The sequence below is a fragment of the Phalacrocorax aristotelis genome, chromosome 3 (assembly GCF_949628215.1).
Source record: "Phalacrocorax aristotelis chromosome 3, bGulAri2.1, whole genome shotgun sequence".
NCBI classification, from domain to species: domain Eukaryota; kingdom Metazoa; phylum Chordata; class Aves; order Suliformes; family Phalacrocoracidae; genus Phalacrocorax; species Phalacrocorax aristotelis.
Window position 1 is genome coordinate 13,392,993 of NC_134278.1, and position 22,442 is coordinate 13,415,434.

Genomic DNA, 22,442 nt, shown 5'->3' on the forward strand with positions numbered 1-22,442 from the left:
CTGACCCAAACACGCTGCTCTTTTCCAGCCCTTTCTGGACTGCTGGGAAACGTGAAGGAGACGTGACATTTGAGCTGGGCGGTTGCAGCATGTAACACTTAAAATCTGAAGGGGAGTAAAATCTGACTTTGTTGTGGGAAGTTAGACTGTGTGAGATGGTAGCTTCAATCCGACGGTTTCTCGGAGAGATGGAAGCCATCGGGTATGGAGAGGACTCTTTAAGCTAACCCTATGTGAGTAACAGCGAATGCTATCATTAATTCAGCTGCCATGAAAGGCATCCAACAAACAATGCTGTGGGCAAATGACCACAAAAACTTCAATTTGTTGCAGGTGAAAACAAGCCCAACACAGCAGCAGCTGACTGGCTTTCTATCAAAGCAGGTTTGCAGTACCCAAGTGAACCCAGGCATCTCGGTGGCAGTCTATAGAAGTAGTGGTGTTTGCTAATCATGTGGATGTTTGTTCAAAAGAAATAAAGCCACCTACAGAGGAGTTTGGAAGGTGTGGAGATACAATGATTTAAGGCCACAAAAAAGTCTAGTGGACATGGAACTGGCGTAGTTGAAAGACAGCAGTATTCCTCTTTCGTTCCACTGGATGGGCGAACAAACCCAGGTCCAAGGGAGGAGGTGGATGTGAGGGGTGGAAGGAGACACTTATTAAGGTTAAAGGCTATAATCATAGCTTTGACAACTTCTGCAGTGTAGGAGATTATTCTCTCCCTTGTAAACTACTGATGTGAGAGTTGTAAGGACTGTATACTTCACCAGTGAAGCTGCTTTGTGTATTTTATTTTTATACTTTTTCCTCCTTTAAAAGGCCTTCCAGCCTTCTGTTTTTGTTACAGTCATATGGGATTTAAAATAGGAATTATGTATATGACATACCTATTAAATATTATAAAGACAGCATTTCAAATAAAATTTAAGGCCCATTCTACTTTTCCAATGGAGGATGATCTGAGCTGGAGAGGGTCTCAGAAATGAATGCTCTGGATGGGCTTATCCATGCTAGTGGGGGGACTGAGATGAGCTGAAGGGAAATCTTAGAGACAGGACAACTAGAGTGCAAAGGAAGAATAAAAGGAAAAATGGTGGGCATGGAGACGAACACTCTCACATGTCAGAAGAAACAAGAACTTATGAGAAACAAGGAGTGTGAAATGAGGAAAAGGGATTTGCTAAATTATGGGTTCTTTTAAATTTAGTCCATAGAAAGTTACTATTACTACAGTGTAGTTCACTGCTGCTTTTTCATTGGTAGGAAATAATAAACTATTAGGAACTACAACTGGTAGGAATTTTCCTTTAGTAATTTTTTTTACCTGATGTATTTTTGAAGTTCTGTTTGCTATTAAAGACCTTTTACAGATATGAAGAAAAAGTATTTTTTCAAAATGAAACCCTTAAACATGCCTTTAATGACCTTAAAGATTGACTCTTTCAGAAGACTATGACAAAATATGGCCTGTAGAAGCATCTAAAATATTTTTTTCTAAAATAAAGAGTTCTGAAAAGTAAGTCTTAATATGACAGTGGCAAGCCGATAATTTGTAAATACTAATACAGCAGAAGCAATTATTTGTGCTCATAGCTGTGATCTGTTCGAGCTGTGCTGAGTCTTACATGATACTGTTTTTCGTTTCTCTTAGTGCAAAGAGAAAGTTTGAATCTCTTAGCCCATTTTTAAAGTTATCAGTATCCTTACAACTGTCTTGGACTGTATGGCGTGAAATATTGTTTTAATTCTCCAGAATTTGAATTTTCTTATCAGATTCAATATTTGCATAACCGTTTGCAGAAACGGTTTTGTGCGTACATATGCATTTGTATGGTGTTCTATTAATGTTGGTTTTTAAATGACCTTAGCGGGCAGGAGAATGTGGGGTGGGAAGAGAATAAACTAGTTTTCATTTTCAATTTTCTGTTTTCTAAGAATACATAGGGAAATTTCTTAATTAAAAAATATGATAGTAAACGTAAGCTGAAAGATTGATGGTGATATTCAGGTCTTCAGATGGTAAGTATGCTCTTAAAATAGCAGCCTGTTGACAAGAATTAGGCATCATTTTCTACCAGAACTAGTGTGAGCTGTTAAGATGAAGATAGCAATGCAGGGAGAGCAACATCAAACGTTTAACCTAATTCTGACAATTGAGTTGGATGCCTGTACTACATTTGGGGAAGCTTTGCTAACTGCATAAGGAATCCGGATTGATGCTTAGGTGCTAGAATTAATATCTAAAGCTGTATCTTTGGAGTCAATTTGTACTTCACATGCAAATGTGTCCTCACGTTTGGTAACTTTTACTAACTTTTCAGTTACCATGATAAAATGAGGAGCAGTGTGGTCATAGAAATTCAGAATGCACTTTAGACACTGTTTAGAAAATAATTAAAAGTTCAGAAACAAGATGATGGTGTTTTGGGCCTGTTACCCTGCAGTCTTTGAGAGATTGTTCTTTTTTATGGTCACAGAATATCTTGTACAGGCACGTTCTGTAGCGTCACAAGGAGTACCGTGTAATGAAGTTTTCAACACAGATCACTAGTTAATTCATTGCCAGGTGTTTTACAGATATAATGCGTACACATGTTTCAGGGAGAAGTGTGAAGAAAGGTACTGTGGTAACTGCAGTTCGTTGCCTTGCACTGTTGGCCAGATGTGTTTTCCAAAGAAGTGGGTGCACTCTCAATCTGAAATTCAGCTTTTGGCCTGGTTTTGGTCTGTAGTGGTAGACTATGACTCAGAGCCTAAAATCAAAATGCTTTTCCTGAATTTTGCGTCCTCAGAGGAGGATGGTTTCCCAGCAGGTGTTAATGATGAGGCATTTGCTAATTACAGCAGTGAAACTTCATGAAGTCCATGAAATTAAAGGTAGAATTTTTCAGAAGTAGCCAAAGATACAGACTCTATTGACTTCTGAAAAAAAGGCTTTAATTTTTCATCAATAGCAAAAAGTAAGGCTTTGTATTATTTTTTAAACAAAAAACTCTTTCAAAGATATTTTTCTTTCATGAAAAATATTGCAAACTTTTTTCAGTGTTCACCTTCATTAACGACTTCCTGACTTCCTTCCTCAGCTGCAGTTCTTCCTACACTCAGAGGTCAGAAAAGAGCAAGATCAACAAGCCACACATCTGGCTGTCTCTCTTTCCAACTGGAACAAAGAAACTATTTTTTTAATGGGTTTTTGAGTTAATTGTAAACAATTTGGTTTAGGAGTCGCTGACTTGCAGCGAGTGTTTGTTGTTGGCGGATGTAGGGAAAAAGGGCTATGTCCTAATGCAGTTCCTCTGTGGCCAGCAAGGGGAAAAAAATAATTTAAAAAAGGAATGTCTTGATCTTTCTAGCGTTGCAGTATGCTCAGAATTTTGTGTGTATGTATAGGACATTTTACAAGCTTAACATATATGCTTTGAAGAGGCAAAGAGACAGAAGTAGTTGCTCATTTCATTTTCCTGTACTCTTCTACACAATAATACTGATTTGCACCTTATTTTCAGTGTCTGTTTATGTAAGTACAAATTGACAGTGATAAAAGACCAGGGACGAACAATAGGAGTGTGGGAGCAGAGGGAACACCCACAGATGGGAATGGACTATTTTAAAATGAAAGTTCTGTTCTAACACATTTTTCTTGTATTTATACCATTCCTAAGTGCTTTGTTCCAGTAAGCATTTCTCAAAAAACCTATATTTACAGTCATTAATCCTTAAATAGCATTTTGGAAACAAATTGTTCAATAATCAGTGAAACACCTTATTTTCTTACTCTCCCAATTATTGTAATTTTTTAAATGCCTTCTAGCATCACATAACATCAGTTTACCTAATCTATTAGGTTTACCTTTTTTGAAGTGTTTTAAATGAAGTAAACATCTGGTGTGACTTTCGGTGCTTTCACACTTCACAACAGGAAATACAAGAATTGTTGATGTACAGTACTTCTGAAACGCCAGCTACTTTTAAAATTCTTTATTATACTTCATATAATTCATATTACTCTGATACTTTGGTTGCTTGGTTTAAGATGTCTGTATTGATACTTTTATTTCTAACCTGACCATTCTGTTAAACATACAGATGTCTTGATGTGAAAAGTAAATTGGTAATGCTGGTTTATTAGTACATATGACTGTTTGGAATGATGCCTAAATTTCTGACAAACCTGAATAAAATTAATCATCCAAGGAAAATGCTTTCCATCAATTTGTTTGTAGGAGGTAAAATGGACTGTACTGATTATTTTTTGTCAAATTTAGGTGTTTGAGTTGACGATGCCACTTAGTGGATAACAGCCTTAACTGCAGCCTTTTTTCAAACCAAATCAAGTAGCAGAGAGCTATCTTGATTTATATCGGAGTTTTCCTCCTGGTTAGAATATGCTGATTGTAACATGCTTTCAAAGAACCTTTTATAATCAACACCATTTTAGGAAGTTTATGAAAGCCAGTTCAGTGTCTGGATGGAGCCTATTAAAATAGGCTTCTTAAAATACATATTAAAATATGTGCTTTTGCCAAGAAAGGTTGGACCAGATGATCTTTGAGGTCCCTTCCAAGTTGTTATTCCATGATTCTGTTATTCTATGAAAATGTAGGAATCATTTATTACAAAATTTTAAACTACTACTGTGAAAATAAGGATCATCTTATTTGCATAGTTAATTTGATTGGAAAGATAGAACAACAGTCCTGGTCTTCTTGCACTGGTTCTTTAGGTTAATGAAATGTAATTGGTGGCATGGTGATAATTGTGTTTTAGGCAGTGCTTGGTTTTAGCGTGTACAGTTGGAAGATTGGTGGGTGGGAAAACTCTGAACTAGAACCTAGAACAAGCTGATTCTTCAAGAATTGAATTAAAGAGGACCTGACTGAAAGTAGCTAGTGCGTTCTCTTGGATGACATTGTGGAGGGCATACAAAAAAAGGGGAGTGTAGCACTGGGCTGGTCCTGTTTTAGTTGGACTTATGTAGACTTCAAATAATTCTTCAAATGATATCAGAAAGGTGAGATAGATGCCAAACGTCTATTCCAGCACTGTCATTACTTCCTGAATATATTCTTTTCATAAAGACTTTTCTAAGTAGTTTGGGTGGCAGTATTAATAACAGTCTATCTGATATAAAGTTTAAATATATAAATATTAAAACTTTTTATCTGAGACCAAAATATATTAATATATACAATTTATATTCTGTATTTATGTATATTTTTTCTAATATCAGTATATTTTAAAAATCGTTCTATAATAAAAGGATACTATCCTCTGCAATTTAATGGCTTCTATTACTGATAAGGCTCTTTGCACTGTTGAAACATGTGTTGGTTTAGGACTTTCCTTTTCAGTCTTTAAACTGTATTCTTTGAACTTTTTCCCCCCTAAGTACATTGCCATTACTTACCATCAACCCCGATAATCTTCAATCACTGAGCATTTTTTTACTTGATCTCTCTGTCTTTTCTGAAGTTTTCAGTTATGCTGTTTTCATTATTAAGTCAGTTGAATAAACTACGACTAAAATGATTGGCTCAGAGAAGAGGAAGAAAACATAATTCAATTTCCAGCCATGTTTCAGTGCTGTATTACAAAATGATTTTATTAATGATGAATATTAACACTTTTTTCCCAGAAAAATTCTATCTTTGATTTGTTTATCATGAAATTAGGAATAATTGAAGGGGTTTTTTTCTGCTTCATCCCATCTTCCAGAGAACTCGCATCATCTAAGTCATGAGCTAAGAGAAACCCAGGTTTTAAGACCCATTAGTGCTGCAATCGCACAGGTGTTCTTCCTCGCCCTAACTCTCTACGCTGTGGTGTTGTACCACTGCTGTGTCTCCAGACACCTAGAGTAGATGGCTTCGAGTCAGCAAACAGAAAGTTTAGTTAACTTAAACGATTATTTTAATCTTGATTTCTATTATTGTGTTACAGTTTTAATCTTGATTCATCTGCATTTTTTTCCTGTAACAAGCAACTGTGTCTCAGTTCTTGCTTAAACATGCTGAGTTGCAGCTCTCTGTGTACATATACATAATTATGTACATCTGTGTGTGTGCATGTGTAATTTTTACACTATTTTTTTAACAACATACATGGCTGTTTCTAAAAATATTTTTAAACAAACTATTTAAACAGTTGTTTATAATTTGACTTTTTGTTAGAAAGTAATGAATGATGCCTGTATGAGGGTGTATTTCTTTTATATTTAACTTACGTCACCTCTATTGTAGTGTGAATGGGGAGTTAGTTACAACTAAAAATGAAACAAAAAAGGCTCTTAGATCCCTTTAGGTAAAAATAAATTTTGCTCTAAACCTAAATATAGTGTCTTTCCTATAGTTTCTAGTTCTAAAAGGCTTTATTTGCCTTTCAAACAGGAGTACTCAACAAAGGCAATAAGAAAATACTGAATGTAACTACCTCCCTCCATTACTGATTGCAGATAATTGGCATTTTAAAGCTAGTGTATCTCACCCCATGTATCTGGGTTTTAGTCAGAGGCTACAAAAGGAAAACCAGATTTCTTCTTTTTCAACTTTTAGTCTGCTGCTTAACTTCAAAAGAAATAAGGTTAATAGAAACTTCTTCAATAAGGGCAGATAAAATGGTATTTCTGTTCACGTGGAGAAAGCAGGACTGCTGCGGGGGGCTGATTGTAGCATGTGGGCTGGGATGCCCTCCTAAGAACACTTGCCAGCCACAGGACTTCACTGTCCCATACACTGTCTAACGTTACAGTAGAAATGATGGTTTTCATAATTTTAGATACAGTCACAGTATCTTTTAAAGGAAATTCTGAGTTTCACTCAGAGGAACAGGAAAGCAATATGATTTTTTTTAATATTGTCACTTGTTCTGAAATGTGGTTATTAAACTATTATCTAGATTAATTTGATTTTAGTTAGAAAAGTAAGGATAAAGGAGAAACTTATCCACTGATACTGGAGGTGTCGTCCCTGCAAAAGTTCAGTCTGAAGTGTGTGTTTCCTGCAGGAGTAAGTTGGCACTGAGGATTCTGTGCGTATGGGAACTAATGATGAGATCTAGTTGTCACATTTTGTGTAGCTGTAAAGGTAGTAAGTATTTCAGATGACTTAACCAGTTTTTATTTAGAGCATAAATTTTCCTCTGCTTTGCGTCAAAACCTGTTCAGCGATGGGCAGGTGCTGTGCCAGGCTGGGGGGACGAACGCCCGCAGTGGAGGCAGCCGTGCAGCAGCAGAACGTGCCCCCATGCCCTGACGGTGCCGGCTGAGCACACGTCTGTGGGCTGCCCTGCCAGTTTTATGTGTCTCCTTCACAGGAAATCCACCCAAAAGTGTTGTAGGGTTGTCAAAACAGCTGTACAATGTCCACTTCTGTGCATAGGTTTGACTTTGCTCGCATGGTTGAACAATGCTCTTGTTTTCTTTGCGTAATGGGCCTCTCTAGACGTATGCATCTTGTAACAGGAAGGGAGCAAACTGTGTCGTAAATAGGCTTGTGATTAATTGCCATCCAAATTTGTCAATTAGCTAAAAATAGATTTTATAGCAAAGTAGAATACGATATAAAGTCACTACTGTGCATCAATTTTATCGTCTTAATAAAAAGTTATTGTGCAAATTTCATTGCTATATTAGGAATAGCTTCCAGTAGTGATTTGAACTAATTACTGTGGAGCCTGTCAGGGTCAGTATGTTATTTTAATTTTCATTTACACTTACAAGAAATCTAGTTTTTAATTAAAAGGATGGTGTTAATTCAGCACCATCCACAGTACTCCTTCCTTATTTGTCAGCTTAGGCAAATAGCAGACTTGTTAATATACCAAAAACAGTTGCAATGGTTTTTAGCAGCTCATGTTGGGGCACAAAAGCTTGTTTGGCATTCTCTGTAAGTAAAACACATTATTTGAAAATAGATCTACTAGGGAATGTGCTTCTTCAAGTATTAGGCACAATGCAAAATTAAGAATCTATGCTTACATCATGAAGAGGGCTAATGTGCTTGTTTATTAACTAAATGCAATTTTCAAGGCAGGCTATTTGGCAGAAAAATGCCATGGACCCAATCCCCTATATGTTTTAATGAATTGAGTGTTTAATGTGAAAGAACAGGAATTAATAAAATAATAACAGAAGGGATTAAAAAACAGTCACAAAGTTAATTAAGAAAAAAGGAGGAGTTTTATTGGAATTTATACTTTTCTGTAGATCCTGCAGAATTGCAGATTAGGCTAATGTTTTGGAGAAAATCTGTTCATGTTCAATATTTGGTCCCCTTGTCTCTTCACTTGAACATGAGAGCTATCTTTGAAAAATTCTGGAGTTTAGCAACTTTCTAACCTGCTTTATGTTTAATGTATAGTCCAGTATAATGATTAAATATTTTTTCCTCAGCCTCTCTGCTTACCGGTCCATCTGCATTTGCGGGATTGATTTGTTTTTATACCTGAGTGGAGTATTTTACATTTATATTAACTGAATTTCTTCTGGCTAGTATCTCCAGTTTATCAAAGAGATTTTGAGTTATGATCCTATTTGCCAGAATATTTTAATTCCCTTCTAGCTTACTGCATATTTTAAAACGGTATTTTCTTCTCTATCTGTCACTAATTAAAAGTATTGAACAAAACAAGTTCTATACAACACACACCAGATACTGTTTAAAAATATTGTCCTCTTTTTTTGCCAATAAACCACTGACAACTACTTTTTCTGATTTTCAGTGTTGCAGCAAATTTATGGTACTGAATAGCATTTTCTCTTTTCTCATCTCCAGTCATTTGTCAAAGCACCCTGGCCTTCTAGACAAAGTGACTTGCCTGGTTGACATGGGGCGGGTGGTGGACATTGTCTACCTGGACTTCTCCAAGGCCTTTGATATGGTCCCCCACGGCCTCCTCCTGGAGAAATTAATGCGTTTTGGCCAAGACAAGTGGTCTGTGGAGTGGGTGGGGAACTGGCTGACAGGCCGCACCCAAGGGGTGGTGGTAAATAGCTCTTTCTCAAACTGGCAACCTGTCACTAGTGGAGTCCCCCAGGGATCGATATTGGTCACAATTTCTTCAATACCTTTCAGTGATCTGGATAACAGGGTCAAGTGTAGCCTATAGTCATTATCCCGCTCTACTCAGCGCCTGTCAGGCCACACCTGGAGTACTGGGTACAGTTCTGGTCCCCGCTATACAAAAAGGATGTGGACAGGCTGGGAGGGGTCCAGAGAAGGGCCACGGAGATGATCAAAGGACTGGGAAGCTGCCATAGGAGGATAGGCTGGGAGAACTGTGTTTGTTCAGCCCTGAGAAAAGGAGGCTCAGAGGGGATCTCATCCCCATGTACCAGTATTTAAGGGGCAGCTACAAAGAAGATGGAGACTCCCTTTTTACAAGGAGTCCCATGGAGAGGACAAGGGGGAATGGACACAAGTTGCTTTTGGGGAGATTCCAATTGGACACCAGAGGGGAATTTTTTACTGTGAGGACAGTCACCATTGGAATAATCTCCCCAGGGAAGGGGTTGACTCGGCCACGTTGGACACCTTCAAGAGTCGTCTGGGCAGGGTGCTGGGCCACCTTGTCTAGACTGTGCTCTTCCTAGAAAGGTTGGACTAGGTGACCCCTGAGGTCCCTTCCAACCTCGGATTCTGTGAATTCTTCAGTATGCTTATACAGGCATATTGATTTCCAAGTCTCCATTTTGTCATTTTTGTCCATTGGAATAACCTGTTGTGTATTTTCTTAACTGTTGAGTTTCCTGCACTCCCTTACCCCTTAAATCAACTTTCCAGGAGACCTGTTCATCTAGATATCTGAGATTACTGGAACTGCTTTTTGAAATCATGCTTTTTAGTTTGCTGTTTTCTCCTTGTTTAGTAACGTCTGCTGTTTTTAATTAATTTCTTCTGTATCTCCATCCTTATATTTAGTTAATTCTCCCCATAAGTATCAAACAAGACTGAAATAGCCATTCCTCTGGCAAACTCCTCTGTGTTCTAGAAAGAACATTTATCCCTCCAGGAGCTTGTACAAATACATGGTTAATTAACCCTCTTGAAGCTTCTTACCCAGTTCTGTTACTCAGTTGCCTCCAAAGTTCAGCAAAAACTTCTTTACCACTTTCTTGGGATTAGGTGGTCTCTCAAATTGCTGTCTTAGGATGATACCTGTTGTCTCCTCCTTCACCCTCCCCCAGAGACACATAGGGAGTTTTTCTTGTGCCTTTTTTATTAAATTTTAAATTAAAAAAAAAGTATATATTATCCTCCAGTCTATTTAAAGTGGGGGGTTTTTAATAATTTTTTTTTTCCTCATGGAAGTCTTCCTATTTCCATCAAAAGCATTGTAACACAGATTGGTCAGCAAGTTTTCTTATTTTGTGTAATGAGATATTAAACAAGACCACTATTACACAAATGAAAGTATTTTAATGGTAACTAATCCCTACAGAGATCCACATTTCATCTTTAAGTCCTCAAATCTTGAGCTGTGTAGTCAGCCACAGCAATTTTAACGCCAGTGATGTTAATGTTTCTTTGATCAGAACTCTCTGCTTAGTATTTTAAGATATTGTTTGACTTCTTTCCCCTTTTCCAGAAAATAATACTTCTAAAGACTGCTTCAGATCCATATCTTATAGGTTATTACCCTTCAAACCAGAAATAGAAATTTAGCTGGCAAAATGCATTATGTCCTACATACTGACACATTCAGAGCAGGTCGCTAGCAAATATGCATAAGAAATCCAGTCCCTGTAGGATTTATGTCTGGTTTGACTGAGATTAGATGTACTGTTTTGGCATTTATGTATTAAAAAGAGAAGTAAAACAGAAAAAGAACAAAGTTAACATGTGAAGACTGATTCCCATTATCAACTGGCACAAGAAATAACTTGAAAATAAAATCACTCTGAGGAAAGTCTTTACCATAGTTGCTCAAACAACTAGGATAAGGTGGTTTTTTTCAGACACTTCGATTGAATTTTCTGAGAGTATAGTACAAAATACTCTCTGTCATAGCCAGAAGGCTGAAAAATTGGCAGTCATTAACAGGCAGAAAGGACCAACATAATTTTTTTCTGTTTCTGATCATTCACCTGAGAGTCCCGTTTCTGATTCTGTATCTAAGAATGTATATGTTCTAGAATAGATTTTTCACTCATATTCACAAATGTTGAAACCAGATGCCTTTTCCTATGCCTGAATCCTTAGATTTCCAAAACTGAGTGTGTTCTAAGATGGTTTATTTCCTTTTTTCACTGTGATTTTGCTGAGAGAAGACAAGGACAAGGAAACATTAGGAGGAAGGTGATGATGTGGCTGTTCTCTTGTAAGAGTTTGGAAGAACTGAGTCAAACTCCACCTGGAAAAAAAATGAAGTGGTTTTGTTTTGAAGGAAGAAACATTTAAACTAGCCAAACCTGTTCTGTTAAAGGTGTCTCTCTTCTGTGTATCAGTTTGGTAAACATTAGTATCCTGCTTTGCTTACCTGACAGCATCAACTGACAGAGGGTCCATTTATTGTGTACAGGGAAATTGTGTCCCTGTTTTGTGTGTAAGCATCTGTGCATGCAATGCCATATTCAGCATAGGTTACTGTAGTTACTATACACTCAGGTGGAAGGATCAAAGTGCAACTGTGTTTTCTTAATTTCAAATATAATTTTATTCTAATTATGTAATTGGCTTCCATTCCAAATTTTTTTGTTGGAGTTTGTGTTTGAGTTTTTTTGGGATTTTTGGTTTGGTTTTGGTTTTTATTTTTTATTATGACCGGTGAATCAGAATCCAGGTATTTTGATTGCCTGGTTTTCATCCTTTCATGATGGCTCTTCTGACATTATACACTTTGAAAATATATAGGAGTTCTGTTCAAATTATATTCAGGTGTGAGGGTTGGCATATAGAAAAATTCCTCCCTTGAATAAATTATAAGTTCATCTGAGGTAATCCTTTCTTTAACATTTTGATTTTAGTGAACCGTGAGCCAAAGTCTTTTAATCCTTGGGGCTATGAGTACTAATATTGTTGGCCAGGTCTTTTAACATTTTATGATTAGTGAAAGATGTATTTGTCATTACAAACCATTAACTCCCTTTGACTTGCCTTACCTTTTTTTGTAGGTTTTAACTGTGTCCTGCAATCTCCATATCAGTTAGCAGCAACAGCTCTTGGCTTGAAGTGTTGCTTATCTAGGAATTGTAATAAAATAATAGTTCAAAGCAGAAATGATTCTTTTTATCTTGGGTTACTTTTACCTGGAGCAACTTTCTTCTCTTATGCCACTTTTCACTTCTTTACATCTGTTTTTTGGGTCTGAGTTTTGTTGGGGTGTTTTGTCTGTTTATGCTTCACCTGCATAAGGAATGTGTGGCACTGGGGTTTTTTTCACTTGTGTGTGTATGTTGCTTATTGGTGCATCTGGTTATATATGTTATTTATGTTATGAGAAATCTTATATACAGTATTTAGAGGCCAATATTGGGGATAATTTGATTTTTTATATCTGGAAAATACATATAGCTTGACCTCTGAAAAGAACCTGGGTGTGTTTTTCCCTTATCTGTGCCTTGTAGAGAATACTGTAGGTACATCACTGTGAAATATCTTTGGTGTTTTTTTGCAATTAGCATCTCAAACACAAATGTGTGACTTGTTTTACATTTTTTTCCCTTAATATAACAATATGGTGTTATGCTTATTTCTAAAACAAAATCCATAGAGGAATAATACCACTTCTCAAAACTAACATCTGTTTGCACAACTGAGACTATTAAACTTCAGTTGTTTTATTTCTCCTCATCAACGCAACTACAGTTTGTAAAATTTAAGCATTTACCAGTAAAACAACTGAAGATAATGATACTACCATATCCATTAAAATATTCTTAACTATAAGAAGATTGGAGCGATGACCCCTACAGTGGAGTTTGATGGGGATAAATATAAGGTACTGTATAGAAGCAGGACTAATGAATTGCCAAAATGCAGAAAGGAAAGCAATGGGTAAAATAGAACTATACAAATAATATTGAGGGAAGTGTAAAGCACAGTTTTCTGCAAGACACCATTCCTTCATTATATTTGGCACCATACTTGGATGGATTTGGAGCACTGTACCTAGAGTCGAGTGACCCACTGGAATTTGGACCCCTTGGAGAGATTGCATAGAAGGCCAGTGAGAATGGTCCGGTACAATAAAACATGAACTATTATGACGGAACTTAAAGAGCTTTTTGAAGAGCTTTAAGAATAGTTTAGGCCAACATCTGTGCAGAATGGCAGAGCTGTGGCTGTTCCTGTTTTGTGGTCTGGACACCCCCCCACTCCAATGATTTTATGGCATTGCTGTGAACATGAACCATAATGCTTCCTTGACTAATCCTGACTCCAGCACCGCACTTTTCACAGCAATAATATTCCCAGGTTCTTACCTATGGTAATGTCTGTCTGGTTGCTTGAGCCTTGCAGAACTCCATTCAGGTGCTGATGGTGAAAGGGAGAAGAAGGGGATGTGTGTGGGGGGCACCCCTGTGAAAGTGCACTGGTCTCTGCCTGTACCTTCATGCCATGGATGACTCCTAGCACTGCAGCATTCCAGTTTACTTGGAGCTAGTCTCACACAAATACTCTTAAGAGATTAAACATTTTTAATGTTTATTGCACAGAAAAATGCCCAAAATACTGGTAGTAGAGTTGGCAAATGCAATTAAAAACTATCTTTTATATCTTCCTTACTGTCCCAAACAAAAAACAGTGAGCGATATAGGGTTTCCTTCAGCAAACAAAGTAGACTTTAATTAATAAACTTCTGCATTTTTTAAATCTTTGTCCATTTTTATTTTATTCCTTAATGGAATAAAACTGTTTTCTGAGTTTTGTACTTCTGCTGTTTACTTACAAGCACCTCAACAACCTTTATAGGTGAATATCACAACAAATTGGAATCATGCGTTTGATCTCAGAGGTTTTCTTGGGTTCAGATGCTGGGGGTTTTTTTGAAAACACAGTTAATTCATGCAGTAAGGTGTGTTCCACTGCTCAGTGATGCTAATATGCTTAGTCCAGTATGGTTCCCTTTAGGCTGCAGACTGAGTGCCCCTCTCTTCCCATGTAGGTGTGCCATTAGAACTTATCTTTCCTAATCATTCATTGATTAGCCCCCAACACAGGAAGGACATGGACCTGTTGGAGCGGGTCCAGAGGAAGGCCACAAAGATCATCCGAGGGCTGGAGCTCCTCTGCTGACTGAGAGGCTGAGAGAGTTGAGGTTGTTCATCCTGGAGAAGTCTGAGGGGAGCCCTTATTGCGGGCTTTCATTACTTTAAGGGGGATTATAGGACAGATGGGGGCAACCTGTTTAGCAAGGCCTGCTGTGACAGGACAAAGGGTGATGGTTTTAAACTAAAGGAGGGCAGATTTAGACTGGATATAAGGAAGAGATTTTTTACAATGAGGGTGGTGAAGTGCTGGAACAGGTTGCTCAGAGAGGTGGTGGATGCCCCATCCCTGGCAATATGGAAGGTCAGGTTGGACAGGGCTCTGAGCAACCTGTTCTGGTTGAAGATGCCCCTGCTCATTGTAGCGAGGTTGGACTAGATGACCTTTAAAGGTCCCGTCCAACCCAAACCATTCTATGATTGTCATTCCTGAATTTGGGAGTCTCTGTTTCTCCTAAAACTCCCAATGGAGCTGCTCATGAGACCACTCCCAGCCCCACTTCGTTAGGATGATCTAAATGAGTTTAAGCAGTAGGTATTTGCTGATCCAGCTCATTTTAACAAAAGCCTTTTAGGCTGTGTTTATGTAAACAGGCAGGTGTAGGAAATAGTATCTGGCAAAGGAGTGCTGATGAGAAGGGTTGAGCTGGTGAATGTCTCTGTCTTTGCTAACACGAGGTTTAAATGCGCTGATGGGTTTGAGTTGGTACTGATCAAATCAGTCCTGTAAAGGAAGAAGAAATGAATTAGTACTTCTCTAACAATTTATATAGTACTATGGCTATTATTTGAACTCCACACTTCAAAATTATGTAAATGCTCAAAACTGTGTGTAAACAAAGAATTTTAAAGAGCTAAATAAAGGATATATATCTTTAGGTAGGCAATACTTAGTTGGTAATACTCAGTTTTGAACATTTACTAAGCTTTCAAAACTGTATTTTAGTTTATAATAAATACATATTTCAGTATATTTTCAGTATATGTATATAAAATCCATGTCAGATTTGAAGGGTTGCATTTTGTTTTGTTTTGGAAGGGTAGTATTTTATTTATCACAATCCAAAAATAAACTGGTTGTTTTAGTGGAGGAGAAGGAATTTATTTTCCCATCCTAGATAATGCCTTTAGAATGTCAAAATTACATTAATGCAGTTTTAAGAGCAAAGCGATCTGTTAGAAAATCAGCCTGTGTTATTTTGCTTAAAGCTCAACATTTTTAAATGTGCGACTGGATAATAGTATATACAATGCAAAATGCTAAACGTACCTTTTTGTTTGTTACTGTTTTTACGGTTTATTTACGTCTGTGTACCACTAATTAAACATTGAGCATCAAAAATCAACTAATGAGCTTTAAGCTGTCGGCAGTAACTTAGAAAGTATTTTCTGTCTGCTTATATAATATTTTAGAGTAAACTTTAACAGTTCGGAAAACAGTAGAAAACATGAAATTGCAAACACCATTGTCCTGTCAACATGTCACCATTCTTAAAGCATACTGTTAAAAATCAGAATTTTAAGGGATTTGGACACTAAAGAGAAGCTGCTATCATTTACGAGTGCTGCAACAGCAATATTTTTATATATGCATTGGGTCTTATTTAAACTGATTTAACAGTAAGTAAAATAAAATGCTTTCCAGTTTAATGAAATTGAATTTTATGCTCTTCTGATTTGCCCCTGTGCGTCAGCTGTTTATTTGCATACCTGTTACAACTGCAGTATATATACTGACCTGCTCAGAATGTATGTAATTAGTTACTCTGAAATATCATTAAAAGTTATCCTGGAAGTGACTTGCGGTTGCTGAGGTATGGAATACATCATTAGAGTTTCCAGGGAAAGACAGTTTAGAAGATCAAAGTACTGGGAAGCAGCAAGCTATAAAGAAAACAAAAAATCAGTTTGGGGCAAGGAAATATATTTATTAGCACTTTCATTCAGGTCAAGGTTGGCCTTTTAATACAGAGTTAAAAACTTAGTGTTGAATGATGAGTTATAGTTTTAAGTGAAAGTTTCTTGGAACTGGATCTTACTTTTAGTTTGTTTTTTAAGAAACCATAAAGAAATTATTTCAAATCATAAAGAAGTAAAGCATGTTTAGCAGCTGCCTGAACTGTAGCTTCTAGATACTGATGTTGAACATCACTGTTTTTGGGTTGATGTACACTGAAAATAGATGGTGTCAAGCCAGTGCCCTTGAGATCATTGGAAAATGCTGGCTGACCATGAAAATGGGTATGAAGTTTGTGGCAGGGTTCTTGTTTCCTGCTTGTGACTGAAATAGCTGAATCAGATTCTACATAGGGATTGAAGGAGAGGGGAATAAAATTAAAAACAAGCTAAGAAATATAGTAAAAGTTCAGGAAAAATACTCATACTTAGAAACCTCTAGAGCTGTGATGTGCTGTATTTCTGTAAGAAGGATCAGAAACTAGAGCTTGGGCACATGACCTCAAGCTACTCAACGCACATGAGGGAGCGTATCCTCCGGTTTTTTGGCAAAGGGAGCAGCTTTCTCGCTGTTTGAAGCATTCTATCAACTAAACGGGTCTCTGGCTGCAGTGCTGACTTTGGCAGTAGAAGAAATGGTTGGATACTGTCTGAAGATTGAAGGCAATGAGGTAAGATATGGCTTAAAATGAGCTGAGAGTGAGGAATCCAAACTGAGTCAGTAATTTAGATTGTAATAGTATTTCATGGTAATATAAATTGTTTCTTTCAAGGTTATGAAAAGGAAAATAAGTGTATGCATGTTATCTTGTTCGTCTTACATGATGCTGATAAAATGTATTATACCAGTGTGATGAAAATGTTAAATTATTGAAGATACAAGGTTTAATGCTGTATAAAATGTATATTGCTTTGTTTGCATGTTTTCCCCTTTGTAGCCTAATCATACAGTGCAATTCATACAGTGCAGATCTTGTTCTGAAAGTAGAATTTTACATTTTTTTCCTGCATACAAATGGATGTAACTTTGTGAATAATGGAGAATGTTTCTTCATGTTTCGATATTGTGTATGCAAGATGTTGCTAATTGTAAAGGGCTTGACAGTCTGCTCACTGGATTTGTTCTGGAGGGAAAATTTTGAAGAGTATTAAATGCAAAATAAAGCCATTTGTCTAACAAAAACCTGGTTTACATGAAGCTGCCTGCTCTGAATGGATTATTGATTAAATTTATATCATTTTATGGAATCACTGTGACTGCTTTGAAATCTCTAAGCCTTACATTACCTTCTTAGGTTTTCCTGCTATAGAAATATAGCCCTCAGTTGCATATAGAAGTTAGGGTGGTTGGCACTTTTCTTCTGTAATGCTTGGGGGAAAATTTGAAAAAAACTTTGTCTCCTCATATGGAGTATCAGCCATGTACGTGCATAGAATATTTTTTGTCGTCTGATTTCTTAAGCGGGAAAAGAGTTAAACTGAAAAACAGATGAGCGTTAGATGTGAGCCCCAAGAGCCGTGGTTTAGAGTACTGAGAATATTTATTTCTGAAGCAAAAATTTTCAGTTTTCAATCTGAGTTTCAAATCTAAAATCACATTTTTCTGTATCCCTCCAGGCAAACCTTTTTATCCTTATATGTGCTTTTCATGGATTCATTTTTCTGTCTTGTAAGAAAAAGTTTAAGTTTGCAAAAAACAAGCTATACTTTTACATAGTTTTAGAATAATGTATCTTCCTAAGGACGGTACTGGTAAAAAAACCTTTTCTTCAAATCTCCTGCCTTCTTGTCTTCCACGGAGACTTGCTTTTTTGAGAATTGGTCACTTCCATTTGGGATTTTTTCATAACTTGAAATGCAAAGATTTCCAACATGATAAAAGATAGGAATAATAGATAAAAAGATAGAGTTTGAACTTCTTTTTCCCCCCTTCCCTCCTTTTTTCCCTGATTCCCCCCCTTTTCCTCCCCTTTTTCCTTCTTTCTTTTTCAAAAATGCATACATACAGTTTTAAAAGTTGCAAAGAGCCAGCTTTTTAGCTTTTCTTTGATAGATTTTTATAGTAATATTTTATAAAACCTTAGTGATTAGAAACAATTAGATTATTTTTTCCTTAAATGGAGTTATTTTCATGAAATAACATGGATTTATGCTAAAGAATCCAAGTCAAGGATTACAACCTCATTTTTTCCTCTGGAATGGTATTCAGTCATCTTGAGTCCAGCATTTTAGAGGATTTGCAAATACAGTTATAGTACTGAGATTGTTTCTCTTGCTAAGTAAATAAACCCATAATTATCTGTCTGAACTTTGTGATTTTATACTGATGTTTAAATTCCAATTTGTTGAATATCATTATTTCTGTATTGATCCAAGGTCTTACTCTTTCAGTCCCCATGCATAAATATCACAGAACTGACCACCAAAAATGTTTCTCATGGTCCAGAATGAACTTGTCATAATGTTTGATATATGATGCAGACTGTGTCAAGCCCTTAGTTGTAGTATTCTACATTTACGTATATAACTGTTTACGATTTTGTTGCATTTACTAGGTTTGCTGGGATGGGTAATCTTCTTAAGGTCCTTACCAGGGAAATTGAAAACTATCCACATTTTTTCCTGGATTTTGAAAGTAAGTTCAAACAATTACAAGACAATGAGAGAATCTTTTCCCTGACTTAACAGCGAGCTAAGGAAAAACTTTTTAAGTTCGTTTGCAGTGTATATTTTCCAGCACAACCAATCTGTCCAAGTCCTTGTCTCTAAAATCATCTGTTCACTCAGGACTGCTTCTCTCTTCCTTTTCTATTTTTCAGGAACCAAATGGGAAATCTTTTAAAAGTTCTCACTTGCACAGAGCTTGATCAGGGGCCAAATTTTTTCCTTGACTTTGAAAGTGAGCAAAGCTTCTTGCCTGGCTTGCCTTCTTTGCTTATTGTTTCCTAATAAATTGCATGTGCTTACGCATCATAAAGCAATTCAAAAGGGATTTGCAAACAAATCGAATTACACTTCAGTTGAGTATTACTTTTTGATATTTACAAAACCATACAAAATTATTTAAATTCATTCTGAGCAGAGAAGGGTGCAGAATGATATGTGTGCAAGTAAAATCTTACCTTGAATCAATTTGAGAACATTTATAAGCCATTGTTAAATTTAAATATGGCTGAACTTGACTTTGTCTTTCTTTTACAAATCAGGGTTAAAAAAAGTTTCATTATGTTGCTTCCTTGAATGGAAATATATATTGGAAATAAAAATAAAAAGTTGAAAAATTTTAAGCAGTGGAGATGGCACTATTTTTGCCTGGTTCAGTGGTGACTGAACTGGGGTTATTGCAAGTTTCTAAAAAGTAGCGAAGTGGTCAAAGTGTATGTGCTTGATTGCATCTCTCTTAATTGCATGGTTATCAGTTTGCAGAACATTCTAATTTCCTTGTCACATCTATATCTGATTCAAAGCTATTTCACTTTTGCTGGTTACAGTTTCCCTGCATGTACTTCTAGATGTTGTCTTGAAAACTGGTCATCAAATCCTTACATACGGGTTTAATCTTACTCCACTACTTAACATGAAATGCTTTTTATTTAAAATGCTAACAGCGTGTGATGTGTTGTCTCTTAATACCTTTATTCTAAAAAAAGAAAAACATTTTGAGAGAAGCCAGTGTTTTTAAAAGAACTTTGTTTCAAAACATGATTTAAGAGAGAATTTCAGGTGGTTAGGCACACGTTTTATCACCTTGAAATAGTTTTCTTGAATCACTTATTCCTTGATGATTTTTCTGGGAAAAAAAGTTGCTGATGTGATATGAGACTGTATGTGTGTATGCACTCTGAAGCACTGGTTCAAAAAGTCATTTAAACGCATACTTAAATCTCATTAAATTGTTCAAACGTGCTTTCTTGGATGAGAGCTAGAGTGTATAACTTTGCACAAATTTTAATCTTCCCATCTAGATCATATTTACCTCATTTTGAAGGATCAGTTTTAAATTATGAAAAAATGTAATCGGTTAGTTTCAATATAGGAGAGGGTACTGTGAGCTGTATATCCCTTTTTCTTTTCTATGTCATCTGACAATTTTATGGTAAAGCTGGGATGTCAGACCTTTATCCAAACCACCATGTAATTCTTTTCTATCAAACTTTCGAAGGCTTTGGTGGCACGCTGTGGCTTTGCCAAGCTCTTACGAAGGTTTCCAGCTGCTCTGAGCTTCCAGGTTTAATCAGCCCCATCATGTCCTGGATGGTAAGAAAGAACTCCTGACCCAGGCTGCAGACTTGGCAGGAAACAGATGGTCTGGCAGTGGGAGATCTCGGTAGAGCGGAGCTGGTGGTGAGAGGGGGAAATATCTGTTTTGGCAGCCTTGGCAGCAAAGGTTGTGGTTTTTTTTCCAAAAGTGCATTGCCAAGAACTGATCAGAGTGAAGCACCCTCTCCCATGGGAGGTGACCAGTGGTTAGTGCAAGCACTTGAGCACACTAGTCAGGAATATCTAGCGTGGATATCTAGAGAGGAACAAAACTATTATTTCCAAATTCCAGTGAATTTGATGCTCCTGAGCAAAACGTTAAAATGTTTTACTTGTGAAATACATACAGTCCTGGAGGTTTTCATGGCACAACTGTATTGTGTTGAAGTGATGTGACTGAAAACACCTGTAACTGTGTGCATTGGTCTCCTTTCATTAGCCATTGTATGGTGTAAAAGGACACCTTTGTTGGTGGACATAGATAAGAGCCCGCTTGTGTGCTCGCTGGATGTGTGGCTTTCTGTGGTCTGAGTTTTCAGTTTGAGTTCATGGATGCAAATGGTCACTACAGTTGGCAATTTGGAGGATGAGGGGTATGTTGGGTTGATGTGTTTACTGTATTTTATTATTTGCATCAGCATATTGCCTTCTAGTTTCTGTGTATTTTTTCATTAGCCATAAGCTGAAATCTCAAATCTGTCAGCACTGCTTCTGAAATGTTTACAGAGTTTTTGGATGCTCCTGCTATGATATTTTTTTTTTTTATTTTGCTGCTTTTCATTTGGTACATGTTGTACCTGAAAGGAGGGTGTGTGACATACTTCCTCCTGCTGCACATACAATGTGCCACACAAATTTTGCTTAAAAAACCAGAAGCAGCCTTTTTCCTTGTATGCAGCAGTAGAACAGATACAATCTGTCTCCGTGCCTCAAAAATCAGAGGCTTTATGGGCTGATTTTTGTCAAAAGTAATGCAAGTGTTTATATAAAGAAAGTGGGGAAAGAACATTAAGGTGTTAAATTCATTTGACAGTTGGCTTAATCTGCATTGCTCCAAAGGGGTCATCCCATGGGTGATACTTTGCCACATAGTCTCATATTCTTGTGCTAGAATTAAAATGTACAAATACATGATTGCACCCATCCTGAATGATAGCTGTGTAGGAAAATGAACTTGCTAACAACTAGATGTTCAAAAAAAACCCACCAAGCTACCACCTTACCTCTCTCTCCCACCTACTAAGTATTCTGCCAGTCAGGTGAGGGGGATGTGGATGATGGTGTAGTTGGAAGAGCCCCAGCACTGGCACATGAATGGGAACAGAAATGCAGGAGAAGGTGGCAAGCAGTGGTACAGATTTAGATGTCTTAGGTCAGTCATGAAGGTACACATTAAGGTCAGCACAGTAGGTTTTTATTTTATTGTTTTCCTGCATTATCCTTAGTTAATACACATTTTATAGGCAATGTGTTGTAAGGATGAGTTGTTCTGTGCAGAAAAATGAATTCATTTTCTGGTGATTATTGTTCTCCAGGGCCGAATTCTATTTTGATGAAAAATTTTAGGAGGACAACCTTGTATTGTATCTTTTGAAAGATTCCATTATGGCTTTTAATTTGTTCCTTTTAAAATATATTTAATTACAAGTTGCTTTTCATCAGTTGCATGCTCACTTTTATATTATTTTCACCAACCTAATTTTATCATATTTAGCCTCTTCTGTGCAATTCTTGAGGTATTGAAAAATGTGCAGGTAGAAACAGGAACACTCTGGAAAAGTTAAGTTTTCTCACCTAATTCAAAGTTGTGGGTTTTTTCAAATTCTGCCTGTGCTATATTTGAAAATGGAAAAGAATCACAAAACAAAAAGTAGTTTAAAAATTTCACCTTCCAGGTTTTTTTTTTAATACCCATTTTAATTTTTCCCTAGAAAAAAAATGTTGAAAATCATCTCTCTTTCCTCCCTTTCCTGCAGCTGTCTATATCATCAGTTGCAACTGTAATGACACCTTTTAC

The 22,442-nt window shown here is 36.8% G+C and overlaps 1 protein-coding gene across 13 annotated transcripts in view; it reads left to right on the forward strand.

The window, feature by feature from the left end:
- Positions 1 to 22,442, forward strand: part of CYRIA (CYFIP related Rac1 interactor A) — a 61,032-nt gene that overhangs the window by 21,835 nt on the left and 16,755 nt on the right. For 8 of the 13 annotated variants that reach the window (XR_012659492.1, XR_012659491.1, XM_075086767.1 and 5 more), the window contains one exon: positions 18,721 to 18,800. The exons of 3 other annotated variants lie outside the window; for them this stretch is intronic. Coding sequence is in view for 7 of the 10 variants with exons in the window: in XM_075086767.1 (XP_074942868.1) it covers positions 18,731 to 18,800 (70 nt within the window). In the remaining 3 variants the exon portion in view is untranslated. Of the gene's footprint in view, positions 1 to 18,720; positions 18,801 to 18,984; positions 19,065 to 22,442 lie in introns of all 13 variants that reach the window. 2 more of the 13 variants (XR_012659490.1, XM_075086769.1) reach the window with 1 other exon arrangement.